We start from the raw sequence: 14125 nt of genomic DNA on the forward strand, positions 1-14125 counted from the left end.
TCAATACTCTACTGCAGGCAATCGCGAAAGGTTAATAAAAGGTTTATTTACAAGGAAGGGCAAATGAGGAAGTGTACAGCTCAGGGAGAAAAATGGGAGACAAAGTTTTAAATGCCTCCTACCCGATCCACGGATCTGGAATCCCAAATGGCGCTCTGAGAGCTGGCCTCGAGCCAGGAGCCGTGAAGCCAGGAGGCGAGAGACAGCGAGTGAGAGACCCCAAGGCCCACGTGTTTGGTGTTTATACCCAACCTGGCTGCTTAACTCCACCCTCAGGTCCCAGCCACCCTTCCCTTTGGTGGTGACGGGATTTGTCTTTCCCAATGTCCTGATGGCTTTGGTCTGGAGTGGGGGTGGAGTCCACAAAGCCTGTATGGGATTAGCGCAGGACATCCTTTCCCCCTCCCTAACAGTAATGTAAGGAACCCACTATAACCAGCAATCTTGGGAAAGAATACACTTGGAGGACACATACTTTACAATTTCTAACTTACTACAAAGCTAGTTATAAAGGAATCAAGTGCAATAATCATATACTTCGAGTCCATTAAACATTGAGCACTAGTATAGAATAAAACCAGGCAATACTGTCTTGTACTTTCACCAACAGTGTATGAGAGTCTTTTAAAAGAGTGTCTCGATGCATTTTTTACAAAGATAAATGACCTGTTTTCAAGACCATTTAATAAAGGCTTTCTTTAATCTTTAGCTTTCCTTTTAGCTTTCCTCCTCCTACTTATATAAGGACATTGAAAGAAAGGGGTTGAGCACTAAAATAGGGAAACTTTGCAAACTCCTACCGAGGGAAAGTGGCAACAGCAGAAAACAGGAGCAAGCCCTGGAAGCCTCGGCCGCGGGCACGCACACCCAGCCCCGGGCGCAGTCGCAGACGCTCTCTCCGGGACGCGTCCTTTTTCCTGCCCGGAAACCGTTATCGCGAGTCTTGGGAAACTTGCCGGGATTGTGGAAAGTAAGTTCTCGCGAGAGGTAATTGGTTGCTATAGTTGCGAAAAAACGCACCGGCGGCTACCTCTGGTAAGAAGCTCCGGAAACCCTCTGGTCCCCGCTTCTCAGCCCCGACTGGGTAGCCACACCCCGTCACCGCAATTTCTGCTCCTTCAGCTCCTGAACCGCAGAGGCCGCCCTCCCGCCTCCTGCGCCCCGGGGCAGACGCTACCCCCGCGACTCGCTGCGCGCGGACGCTTTCGCCAACCTCAGGCCTCCCGCCCCAGGCCATCTCTAGACCTCCCTTCACACTTTGCTGCCCTATCCCTCCCAGTTAGGGCAGACAGCACCCCTGTGCCCAGAACACGCCCTGCCACACCACCTCCTTCATATAAGCTTTTTCTAATTTGACTCTTTCTTGCATCTGCTTTTTAAAAAAAATATTTATTTATACATACAAGAGCTGGGGTACAGGCCAGAGATGCAGGGGGGTGAGAGGATTCACCAGAGACAGAGTAGGGAGCAGAACAGGAGACTGTCTGAAATACACTGCTGAGGGGAGCAGTGGGCGAGACAGGAGAGGTCTGCCGCGCCATGTGGGTTTCTCGCTGGCCAGGGATCGTACCCGTGCTACGGTGGCTGTGGCTAGCTTCATAGGTTGCGTTGTAACCCCTTGTGCCACCAGGCAGAACCCTGCATCTGCTTTTTTTTTTTTTAATAAATTTTATTTTTATATTCCCCATACAATTGCAACCCCCTTATTTTGACCCCAATCCCTCCCCTCCCCGCCCCCCACCCCCCATAGAGTGTCTCTGGTTCACAGTTTTTTTGTTGATTTTGATTTTCACTTTCTTATAGTTATTCATTTTCCTGGTCCCTTATTTAAGTTTTCTAGATTCCTGCTATCTAGATTCCTGCATCTGCTTTTGAATAGACGACAAGAAATGAGTGCCTTGTTGGGGACTACAGAGCCCCAGCATGACTGCCCTCACCTTAACTTCTAACTTGCCAGATTTCTTGCAATCATTATTAAACATATAATGTCACTAATGCCTTTGCAGAGGAGGCCTGGTGCCTGGCACTCAGGGGCTCTAATCATAAATGACAAATTACTTGACTTTGGCGGGAGGTGCAGGGTGTTGGTTATTGAACATTTGGAAAAAGCAGTGCATATTAATAATGCCATTTGAATAGTGCTTCATAAGTAAGGTAATTTTACTCTTTATTTTTTATTTTATTATTTTTTAAAGATTTATTTTTATTTATTTATACAAGCACTGGGTACAGTCAGAAGCGCAGGAGGGTGAGAGAATTCACCAGAACCAGAGCGGGGAGCAGAGCAGGCAGACTGATGACGTACACTGCTGAGGGGGAGCAGCGGGCGCCAGGAGAGGTCTGCGCCCATGTGGGACCCTCCTCCAGCGGCCGGGCATGGAACCGGCAATGCAGAGGCTGTGGGCAGCTTCGCAACCCAGCACTCAACCGCTGCACCACTGGGGAGGCCCTTTACTCTTTTTAGTGGTTATTCACAACGAATGTGAAACAGGTCAGAGTTTATTTACAGAAGGTGAAACTGAGCCTCAGAGAAGTTAGGTATTGGGCAAGTTAAGGCATTAACTAAGGTAGGGTCAGGCAAGTGAAGGCCTATTTCATAAACTTTTGGAAAGGGACTGATACAAAGGCCATTTCAAATGCAAATTTTGTAAGAAAGTTGCCAAGGACATTAAGACCACGGTGCAAGAGACTGGAGACAAAGTGTTCAACGTTGATCTGAAATTTTTAGGTGACTGAGAAAATATTAGAGTAGCTGGGAAGAGGCAGCGTATAAAGTCTGGGAACAGAAAGGTATCTCCCCTTTTCGAGACACACTTGTGTAGTATGTCCGAGGTAAACATTTGAACCTCATTATGCTTCACTTTGAAATTGATCAGAAAACAAGACTTTCTGAAAAACAGTTATCTAGTGTACTTTTGAACTTGTGTTCTCAAGTATTGTAAAATAGACGATATCTTTGTCTCAATAAGGTATGTATCAGGGCTTTTTTCAGTGGACTAACCGTTCTATGTGACTGCTTCTTTCCTGTTCTCAAAATATGTTTTTGTAAAACTGAGACACTGAATAACCTTTGAGGAGAGCTTTGCACCTGCAGGACACACACACACAGAGCTACCAAAGGATGCTCTGAAAGATGAGGGGAATAGCAATTGGGGGAATAACCTTATTATAGTGATAATTTGTGATTAATAGATTAGTTGCATATATAAGGATCTTTTTAGCATTAACCACCAATCATTCCATTACCAGCTCCCTAAAGCACTGCCTATTTAGTAGCAAAGATTGGAAAAGGCACAAAACAATGCTGGACTATAGCATTTCTCTAGCTTCTCCCTGGTATTGGCTGTGTTGTAATGTGGTACTTACTTAGCTATCATGCATGAGGGGTAGATTCATTCATTCTGTTTACAGAGACCAAAGAAGACCAGAGGGACTTTGCCCATGTGCTGATATGGAGCAGGTGCCATCAACAGGCAAACCTGTGCGGATCACTGTGACAGATGGATATAATTTGGTAAAGTTATTTGGAAATCCAAGAAGTCCTTAGTTTATTTATTCTTTTTGAAAGTGTTTTTGCCTTTGGGCTCAGGTCTTCGTGTCATATACCTGCTGGTTGGGTATGGGATGAGATGTGTTAGGAGCACTAGCAGAAGGTATGGGGTTTCACATCATACTTTACTACCAAATCTGTTGACTTTACATAGCAAAATGGCATTTTCTCCTTACTGTTCCTTATTGTTAGTCTATAATGAACAAGTCATGTGTGTGTAAACTAGTAAGCATTTTGATTAATATGTTTAACAGGGGTATAAGAAGAAAAGATTTTAGTTTTCCTAGACAGCAGTTCCATTCTCCTGAAAAGGATCTGAATTCTTCCAGAGTTTCTCCTGTGATTGATTTCAGTTGAAGAGTTTAATAATAAAACTACAAATTATAACTATTAAATTTATGAGAATAATGAAGTGGCAAAATAGTTATTCAATATTATGCAGTCAAAGTGCTTATTTAAAAAACATGAGATAATAAATTATTTCTACTTAGTTTTAAAGATTATATATAAAAATATGGAAAAAGTGCACATATTCACAGCAAAACCTTAGAAAATATATTCTAAAATGTTAGTGCTGCATAGTAGAGTGAAATTACAGGTAAGTTATTTACCTATGTTTCTTTTTAAAATTTCTATTTTTACAATCAGTTAAATATAATAAATATTATCTATCAAAACTCCAACATAATGACATTTAAATAGAATGTTGTATTTATCTACAACTTTTTTTAATGACTTTTCTACTACCTCTTGTACTTGTGATATAGTTAGGGACACATGAAAAATACTGTTTAGTGGAAGTCAAAATGGGTAGCCAAATGCATAGAAAAATCCTCTATTTTGAGTATAATTGTAAGGTAGTATATTTCTATCAACAGAAAGGTGTCAAAGGGGATACTCCAGTTACTTTCATTCGTGCAGAATTCAATAATGTGGTTTTGGGAGACTCTGCAAAAATTACTGTTTCTCCAGAAGGAACTGCAAAATATAACTTCACTAGCACTTTTGAGTTCAATCCTGACGGAGGAATCACATTAGATGACCTCGCCCACAAACCTGTGTTCTGTAAGTCCTTGAATTTCTAAAAATTATGAGTATGGTATAAGGAGATTCTGAAATATTTAATAACTGTTGTTAGGACAGTTGAATACACCTTACCTTATTAATCTAGGGGTAATGTGGTTTACTTAGAGTCTTGCCTGCCTCTGATAGCAGTCACTATGGATTACTAATTTAATTCAGTGTGTCTCAAAGACCTTTCAATATGTCACTGAACTTTGCAGCCCTTATAACTAAACAGAACTGGAAGCTTTTCCTTTATTTAGGGTTGACAGATTAAAAAAAATAAAAACAAAACAAAATTTGAGATGTATTTATGCTAAACATTATTCATTATTCTTCTGAAATTCAAATTTAATTGAATCTTGTATTCAATTGTATATCTTGTATTTTACCTGGGAAACCTAGTTGTACTTCTGTATACTCTCCACACTGTATAGCAGTTATTAATTTGCCACCTCTGTTAGAGAAGACACTTTTTAAAATCAGGGCTGTGTCTTGTTTATTTTGAAATGTCTAGTGTCTAGTAATACTGGGATATAAAAGGGCTTAAAAGTTTGTTGAGTGACTATTTTAGAACAGGGACATTTCTTCAGTAAAGACTACCCGCAGAAGGCTTCCTCAGGAGCCAGAGGTGAGCGGGAGAAGTTCGCCCACGCCAGACCCCCTCTGGCCTGCAGTCCAAGCCCAGAGGGGGAGCAGGAACCCACCGCCGGGGCAGACCAGGCGCACAGGGGAGTGTGTCCCCACATCGGCATTTTAGAACAGGGACCTTTCTCCAGTAAAGACTGCTTGAAACTGACAGATGACTCCTGGAGGAACCAGAGGGGAGCAGAGAAGCCCACCCAAGATGCCGGCCAGTCCCAACAACACAGTGTCCCAATGCATACGGCAAATTAGAAAACAGACAGTAGGGAGAAGAACCACACGCAACCTAGCAACTCTCCAGAGAAAAAGCACACCACAAAAGAAAACCAGCCCCCAGATTGCAACGACAGTAACTTGGAAGAACTTCTGAGCCTTCCAGAAAGAGAATTTAAAATTGCCGTGATTAAAAAACTGACAGAAGTCATAAAGGAAAACAATGATAAGGGAAAAATAATCAACGATCAGAAGAATGAAGTTGAGTCCCTAAAGAGGGAAGTAAAAGAAATGCAGGAGATCAAAGAATTAATGGAAGAACTAAAGAATTCTGGGAAAAGCAATGAAAGCAGAATTGATGAAATGGAAGAACGAATAAGTACTCTTGAAGACACAGAAATAAAAAGAACCAAAACAGAAAAGGAAAGAGAAGTACAAAGGAAAAAGAATGAAGAAAGACTTCGGGAACTATCTGACTCCATGAGGAAAGGAAATATAAGAGTTATAGGAATACCAGAAGGAGAGGAGAGAGAAGTAGGAACAGAGAAAATATTCAAAGAGATAATTGAAGAGAACTTCCCAAATGTGAAGAAGGAGCTGAAAATTGATATACAAGAAGCAAGAAGAACACCAAACTTCCACGACGAAAGGAAAAATACAGCAAGACACATAATAGTAAAGCTCCCAAGAATCCAGGACAAGGAAAAAATAATGAAGCTGGCAAGAGGGAAGAAACAGATAACATTCAAAGGAAAGCCAATCAGGCTGACATCAGACTTCTCCGAAGAAACACTACGGGCAAGGAGAGAGTGGAGGGACATAGTCAACAGACTCCAAGAAAACAGATGCCAACCAAGAATACTCTATCCCGCAAAGCTCTCCTTCCTCTTTGAAGAAAGAATATGGACCTTCCCAGACAAACAGAAACTCCGGAATTTCATTGCAACTAAACCCCCACTCCAAAAAATACTACAAGGAGTCCTAAAGCCAGAACCTCAGAGGGACGAATAAAAATGAAAGAAGGCCATCGCTTCTCGGCCTTTTGGCTAAGATCAAGTGTAAAAATGAAAGAAGGCCAAAAAAAAAAAAAGTTATTAAAAGAATAAATAAATAAAATCAAAGGAAAGACAAACACAATGGCAAATACAGATGTTAACATATCAATATTAACTCTAAATGTAAATGGACTAAACTCTTCAATAAAAAGACACAGAGTTGCAGCCTGGATTAAGAAACAAAACCCAACCTTTTGCTGTCTCCAGGAAACACATTTAGCTACAAAAGATAAAAATAGGCTCAAAGTTAAAGGATGGAAAACAATCCTACAAGCAAATGGACCAAAAAAGAAAGCAGAAACAGCTATACTTATATCAGATAAAACAGATTTCAAACTCAAAAAGATAAAAAGAGACCCCAATGGTCACTACATTATGATCAAGGGGACAATACTTCAAGAAGAAATAACACTCATTAACATATACTCACCAAACGAAGGAGCACCAAAATATATCAGACAACTGTTGTCCTCTCTGAAAACAGACATCAGAGAAAACACATACGTAGTGGGAGACTTCAACACACCACTATCAACAATGGATAGATCAACAAGACAAAAAATAAGTAAAGAAACCAAAGCTCTAAATAAGGACCTAGAGCAATTGGGCTTAACAGACATCTATAGAACACTAAACCCAAAAAAAACGGAGTACACATTTTTCTCAAGCGCACACGGATCATTCTCCAGGATCGATCACATACTGGGGCACAAGACAAACATCAACAGATACACCAAGATTGAAATCATATCAACCATCTTTTCTGACCATGAAGGCATCAAACTAGAAATAAACCATAAAAAGAAGGCAAGGAACTTTCCTACCTCATGGAGATTTAAAACCACACTACTGGAAGACCACTGGACTAATGAGGAGATCAAAGAAGAAATTAAAAAATTTTTTGAATTGAACGACAAGGAGGACACCAATATCCTAAATGTATGGGATGCAACAAAAGCAGTAATAAGAGGAAAATATATAGCAATAGAAGCTCACATCAAGAAACAAGAAAGAACTCAAAGAAACAACCTAATCTCGAAGCTCAAAGATCTAGAAAAAGAACAACAAAAAAACCCCAAAACCAGTAGAAGAAAAGAAATAATAAAAACCAAAGCAGAAATAAATGAAATTGAAACTAAAAAAACAATCCAAAAGATCAATGAAACCAAGAGATGGTTCTTTGAAAAAATCAATAAAATAGACAAACCCCTAGCCAGGCTCACAAAGGAAAAAAGGGAGAAAGCACAAATAAACAGGATCATCAATGAAAGAGGCGAAATCACAACGGACACAGCAGAAATCAAAAGAATAATCAGTAACTACTATGAACAGTTATATGGAAACAAGTTTAACAATCTAGAGGAGATGGACAAATTCCTACAACTCTACAATCACCCAAAGCTAGGTAAAGAAGAAATAGAACACCTAAACAGACCAATTACAATTAGCGAAATTGAAATGGTAATCAAAAACCTCCCCAAAAACAAAAGCCCAGGACCTGATGGATTTACAAATGAATTCTACCAAACATTCAGAGACGAATTAGTGCCTATCCTTCACAAACCCTTCCAAAAAATTGAGAAGGAAGGGACAATACCAAACACGTTCTATAAAGCCAACATTACACTAATACCAAAACCGAACAAGGACAACACAAAAAAGGAAAACTACAGGCCAATCTCCCTAATGAACACTGATGCAAAAATCCTCAATAAAATTTTAGCCATCAGAATCCAACAATGTATCCATAAGATAATTCACCACGACCAAGTAGGATTCATTCCAGGGACACAAGGATGGTTTAACATCCGAAAATCAATCAACGTTATCCAACACATCAACAAAAAGAAATATAAAAACCATATGATAATATCAATAGATGCTGAGAAAGCTTTCGACAAAGTGCAACACCCATTCATGATAAAAGCCCTTGAAATTCTTGGGATACAAGGAACATACCTCAACATCATAAAGGCCATCTATGAGAAGCCAACAGCCAGTATCATTCTCAATGGTGAAAAGCTGAAAGCAATTCCATTAAGATCTGGAACAAGACAAGGATGTCCACTCTCACCACTGCTTTTCAATATAATACTGGAAGTCCTAGCCAGGGCAATAAGACAAGAGAAAGACATCCAAGGAATCCAAATAGGAAAAGAAGAAGTCAAACTATCACTATTTGCAGACGATATGATATTATACATAGAGAACCCCAAAAACTCCACAGAAAAGCTAATTCAACTCATCAATCAGTTCAGTAAAGTGGCAGGATACAAAATCAACACGCAAAAGTCAGTAGCCTTCCTATACACAAACAATAAATCTGAAGAAGAAGAAATAAAAAAAACCATCCCTTTTGTTATTGAAACAAAAAAAATCAAATATTTGGGAATAAATCTAACAAAAGAGGTAAAGGACCTATACAAAGAAAACTATAAAACACTGTTAAAAGAAATAGAAGAAGACACAAAGAAATGGAGAGACATCCCCTGCTCATGGATTGGAAGAATAAACATTATTAAAATGGCCATCCTTCCAAAAGCAATATACAGATTCAATGCTATTCCAATCAAAATTTCAATGTCATTCTTCAAAGAAATAGAACAATTATTGATGAAATTCATATGGAATCACAAAAAACACCGAATAGCCAAAGCTCTCCTGAAAAAAAAAGAAGGGAATGGAGGCATCACACTCCCAGACTTCAAACTATACTACAAAGCCATAATCATCAAAACTGCATGGTATTGGAACAAGAACAGACATACAGACCAATGGAATCGAATAGAAAATCCAGAAATAAACCCACAGATTTATGGTCAACTAATCTTTGACAAAGGAGCAAAGACTATGCATTGGAGCAAAGAAAGTTTGTTCAATAAATGGTGCTGGGAAAACTGGGTCGCTACATGCAAAAGAATGAAGCTTGACCACTACCTCACACCATACACAAAAATCCACTCAAAATGGATTAAAGAACTAGACATAAGACCTGAAACCATAAAATATATAGAAGGAAATATAGGCGAAACACTACGTGATTTGCACATCAAAGACATCTTTACAGACACATCACCCAAAGCAGTGATAGTGAAGGCAAAGATAAACAGCTGGGACTACATCAAATTAAAGAGCTTCTGCACAGCAAAAGAGACAATAACAAAAACAAAGAGAAACCCCACTGACTGGGAGAACATTTTTGCACCCAACGCTAATGATAAAGGACTGATCACAAAAATCTGCAAAGAGCTGATGAGACTCAACAACAACAAAGAAAATAATCCAGTCAAAAAATGGGCAGAAGAGCTAAAAAGAAACTTCTCTGAAGAGGAAATGCAAATGGCCAACAGGCATATGAAAAAATGTTCAACATCACTTGTAATCAGGGAAATGCAAATCAAAACTACCATGACATACCATCTTACACCAGTGAGAATGGCACATATTAAAAAAACTAGCAACAACAAATGTTGGCGAGGGTGTGGAGAAAAAGTAACTCTTCTGCACTGTTGGTGGGAGTGCAAACTGGTCCAACCACTGTGGAAAGCTGTGTGGAGATTTCTGGACCTACTAAACATAGAGCTTCCATATGATCCAGCAATTCCACTCCTAGGTATTTACCCAAAGGACACAGAAACATCAATTCCAAAGAACACCTGCACCCCTATGTTTATAGCAGCACTGTTTACAATAGCTAAGGTTTGGAAACAACCCAAATGCCCAAAAATAGATGACTGGATCAAGAAGATGTGGTACATATAGACCATGGAATATTACTCAGCATTCAAAAAAGATAAACACATGCAATTTGCAGCAACATGGATGGCGCTGGAAGGGATCATGCTCAGTGAAATAAGCCAAAAAGAAAAAGAAAAATACGGGATGGTCTCACTCATAGCAGGAATCTAGAAAACTTAAATAAGGGACCAGGAAAATGAATATAAGAAAGTGAAAATCAAAATCAACAAAAAACTATGAACCAGAGACACTTTTAGGGGGGCGGGGGCGGGAGGGGAGGGATTGGGGTCAGAATGGGGGGGGGCTGCAATTGTATGGGGAATATAACAATAAAATTTATTATCTAATAAAAAAATAATAATAAAATAAATGTTTTAAGGGTTAGAGCTAAAATTTACTCAGGAGCCATTATTTATGACCTACTTCCTGACTGTGATGGTCAATCTGGCACATTATTCTAAATTGTAAATTTTTGGAATTAAAGTAAATTTTACCTGCGGGGGGGGGGGGGAAATTTTGTTGAGTGACTAAATGGATAAATGGATGGCATAGTTTCTGTATCCACAATTATACAGTTTCTAACTATACAGTATTATTCCTGAACAGTATACACTGTTCCTGTGCTTATGTAAGTCTTTTTTATTTGTTTTAATCCATACTTTTCATTTTTTGTTTTTGTTCATTTTTAGTGACACACCTCCTGGGTTGCCTGCCGAAAAAGTAATATTCCAAAATCCCAAACTCAGAGAGGTTGGGGGGCCTGGGAATGTATACAGTATTCTAGAGAGATGATTCCCAAGCCTTTTCTTTCCTGAGAGTCACCTGAGGATCTCATAGAAAATAATCTTCACATCCTCACCCCAGCCCACCAATTCTCAGTTGCCAGTGGAAGAGCCTAGGAACCTGATTTTGGGAACAAAAACACTACTGGGGAATATTGTTTCAGCTCTGGCTTAATCGGAAATCAGCTAACTGTGGAGACATCCAGCTGACCTATACATTCTGACTGCTCCCTTCTATTTATCTTCTTTTTTCTGTACTGCTCTGACACCCCAAATGAAATGAGTGTCCTGATAGCTTCCTTCCCTAGATTGTTGAATAAGAAATATGGAACTGGAACATCCCTTTAAAGGTATCACTGAACTCATAAGAATAGCCAACCCCCTTATCTCAGTAGCAAAGCTGGAACTGATATGTGGAACTCTTGAACACCTACTGTTGGTGTGTGTGTAGTAACAGTGGTGGTTGTTTGTTTGGGGGGAGAAAGCAGTAATCCAAAACCTAGGGGCTTAGGTATTAATGCTCTTTCAGGGACATAGACCTTGGGCTGCTGTAATGGAGAGTTGCATTTCAGAATAATGCCCCTCACTATAACCCTAAACTTATAAGAATAAGATTTATTTATGCATACAAGAACTGAGGTATAGGCTGGAGGGGTGTGTGTGTGTGTGTGTGTGTGTGTGTGTGTTTGAGAGAGAGAGAGAGAGAAAGAGAGAGAGAGAGAGAGAGGATTCACCAGAGACAGAGTGGGGAGCAGAACAGACTGATCTACTGAAATACACTGCTGAAGGGAGCAGTGGACAACACAGGAGAGGTCTGCTGCATCATGTGGGTTAGCTCCCTGGTCGGGGATTGAACTTATGCTGCAGTGTCTGGTGATAGCTTGATAGTGCTGAGACTTTAACTCCTCTGCCATCAGGGAGGCCCAATTCTAAATTCATAAAGAATGGACAGAAAAAAAATCCACTCACCTTCCTATCTGTCTACACCACGGATAAAGGAAAAAGTACTAAGAATTAGTAACCACAAGCTTATGCCAATAATTAAGTAATAATTTTTTAAAACATACAGGAAATATTATCTAAAATGGGCTGCATACTGGCCCATAAAAGAACCCTTCCATATAGAAAGAAAGAAACAGCCTAAAAACCAAGTTTTCTGACTAAAATACAACAGTCAACAAAATGTGAACTCAACAAAATGATAGCCAAAAAAATAAATAAATAATAAGAGAGAGAGAATCTGTTGGAAATGGATTTAAAAACACATTTATGGATAGTTCATGGAACAAAGAAGATATAATAAAAGTTGTAAAGCATTTAGAATCATTGAACAGTAAAATACCAAATATTAAAAATTATGTGATATAGCTAAATAGTACTTAGGTATACATTTATAATCTTCCATACAATGATTAGAAGTGAAAAAGAATTTAAAACAGACTTCTGCCTCCAAGAAGATGCTTTGATAAACTTCTCATTCTTTTCACTAAGTACATCTACAAACCCTGGACCTTAGATATAAAAAAACATGAAGGACTCTAAAACGTGGAGAGAAGGAGGAACCATGAAACCTGAGGAATTACATATGGTCGATCTATATTTAACATTACAGTGGTTAGTTCTTGGGGTTTTCCTTTGCCTCATGTCCCAGAGTTGATGCTGAAGAAGCAAGCAACCTGAAAACACTAATAGGTGACTCCCAGCCAAAAAAAAAAAAGTCACAACTTAGATGAAAAAGCTATTAAGAAATTTGAATTCATAATGGGAAATCTCTAGGATCAGATAGTATTTTTAATGGTGAATTCTACCAAAAGATAAAATAAGAGTAATTCTACATAATCTTAGAGAAAATAGAAGAGGAGGACATACTTTAGTTCAATTTATGAAGCTAGTATTACTCTGATACTAAACCAGACAAAAATTGTACAGAAGAGGGAAAATCTCTGTCATGAATATAGACATAAAAATTTTAACAAAATAGGGCCTCCCCGGTGGCTCAGCGGTTGAGCGCTGGGTTGCGAAGCTGCCCGCAGCCTCTGCGGCACCGGTTTGATCCCCGGCTGCTCCCCGGCCACTGGAGGAGGGTCCCACATGGCGCGCAGACCTCTCCTGCCGCCCGCTGCTCCCCTCAGCAGCGTACTTCGGTCCTTCTGCCTGTACTGCTCCCCGCTCTGGCTCCGGTGAATTCTCTTGCCCTCCCGCGCTTCTGACTGTACCCAGTGCTTGTATAAATAAATAAATAAATCTTTAAAAAAAATCTTAACAAAATATTTGCAAATAGAATTCAATATTTAAAAATAATTCTGCACCATTATGAAGTGGAATTGATTCTGATATTTCAAGGCTTATTCAGTATTTGAAAATCAGTCTGTGTTCAAAGGAAGACAAAAAACACTTGATAGTTGAAGGAAGAAAAAAAACACTTGATAATACTGATCATCACAGCAAAAGCATTTGAAAAAGTCAGCACCAATTCATGATAAAAACTCAAATAAATACAAATAGAGGGAACTTCTGCAACTTGATGAAGGCTAACATTATACTTAATAGTGAAAGACTGAATGCTTTCCCACTAAGATTGGAATAAATCAAGGTCTGCTTTCACTCTTACTAATACAGAGCTGGAAATTCTAGACAGTGCAATAAGGTAAGAAAAGGCATATAGATCTAAAAGGAAGAAAGAAGTCTTCATCTCTTTGCAGGTGACATGTCTATGTAGAATATGTGAAAAACAAAATTTGTAGAAAGAAAAATTTAAACAAGATTGTAGGACATAAGGTAAATGTACAGAAAGCAATATTTCTATATACTGGTGTAAATACGTGGGTATTATTAAAAATATAGCATCAGTTAGAGTTACTTTTTAGAATGAAATAGTGTAAATCTAACAACATATAGGGTTATGTACTGAAAAATAGATATTGTTGAGTAAAAAGATCTTTTTAAGTGGAGATACATACTGTGTTCATTGGCTGGAAGACTCAATACAGTTAAGATAATCAGTTCTATAAGTTGAATGTAATTTCTATCAAAATCCCAGAAAGATTTACTTATTATTTTTATTCAGGTAACTTTGGTTG

At 38.9% G+C, this 14125-nt stretch overlaps 1 protein-coding gene across 3 annotated transcripts in view; it reads left to right on the forward strand.

Moving 5' to 3' along the window:
- Positions 1-3422: 3422 nt before the first annotated feature.
- Positions 3423-14125, forward strand: part of CFAP70 (cilia and flagella associated protein 70) — a gene marked incomplete at both ends in the record, with an annotated part of 62875 nt that continues 52172 nt past the window's right edge. For 2 of the 3 annotated variants that reach the window (XM_084245273.1, XM_084245272.1), the window contains 2 exons: positions 3452-3514; positions 4429-4615. In XM_084245273.1, the coding sequence (XP_084101399.1) occupies positions 3452-3514; positions 4429-4615 (250 nt within the window). Of the gene's footprint in view, positions 3515-4428; positions 4616-14125 lie in introns of all 3 variants that reach the window. The other variant, XM_084245274.1, reaches the window with a different exon arrangement.

The sequence above is a fragment of the Talpa europaea genome (genome assembly GCF_964194135.1).
Source record: "Talpa europaea genome assembly, chromosome: 10".
Lineage (NCBI taxonomy): Eukaryota > Metazoa > Chordata > Mammalia > Eulipotyphla > Talpidae > Talpa > Talpa europaea.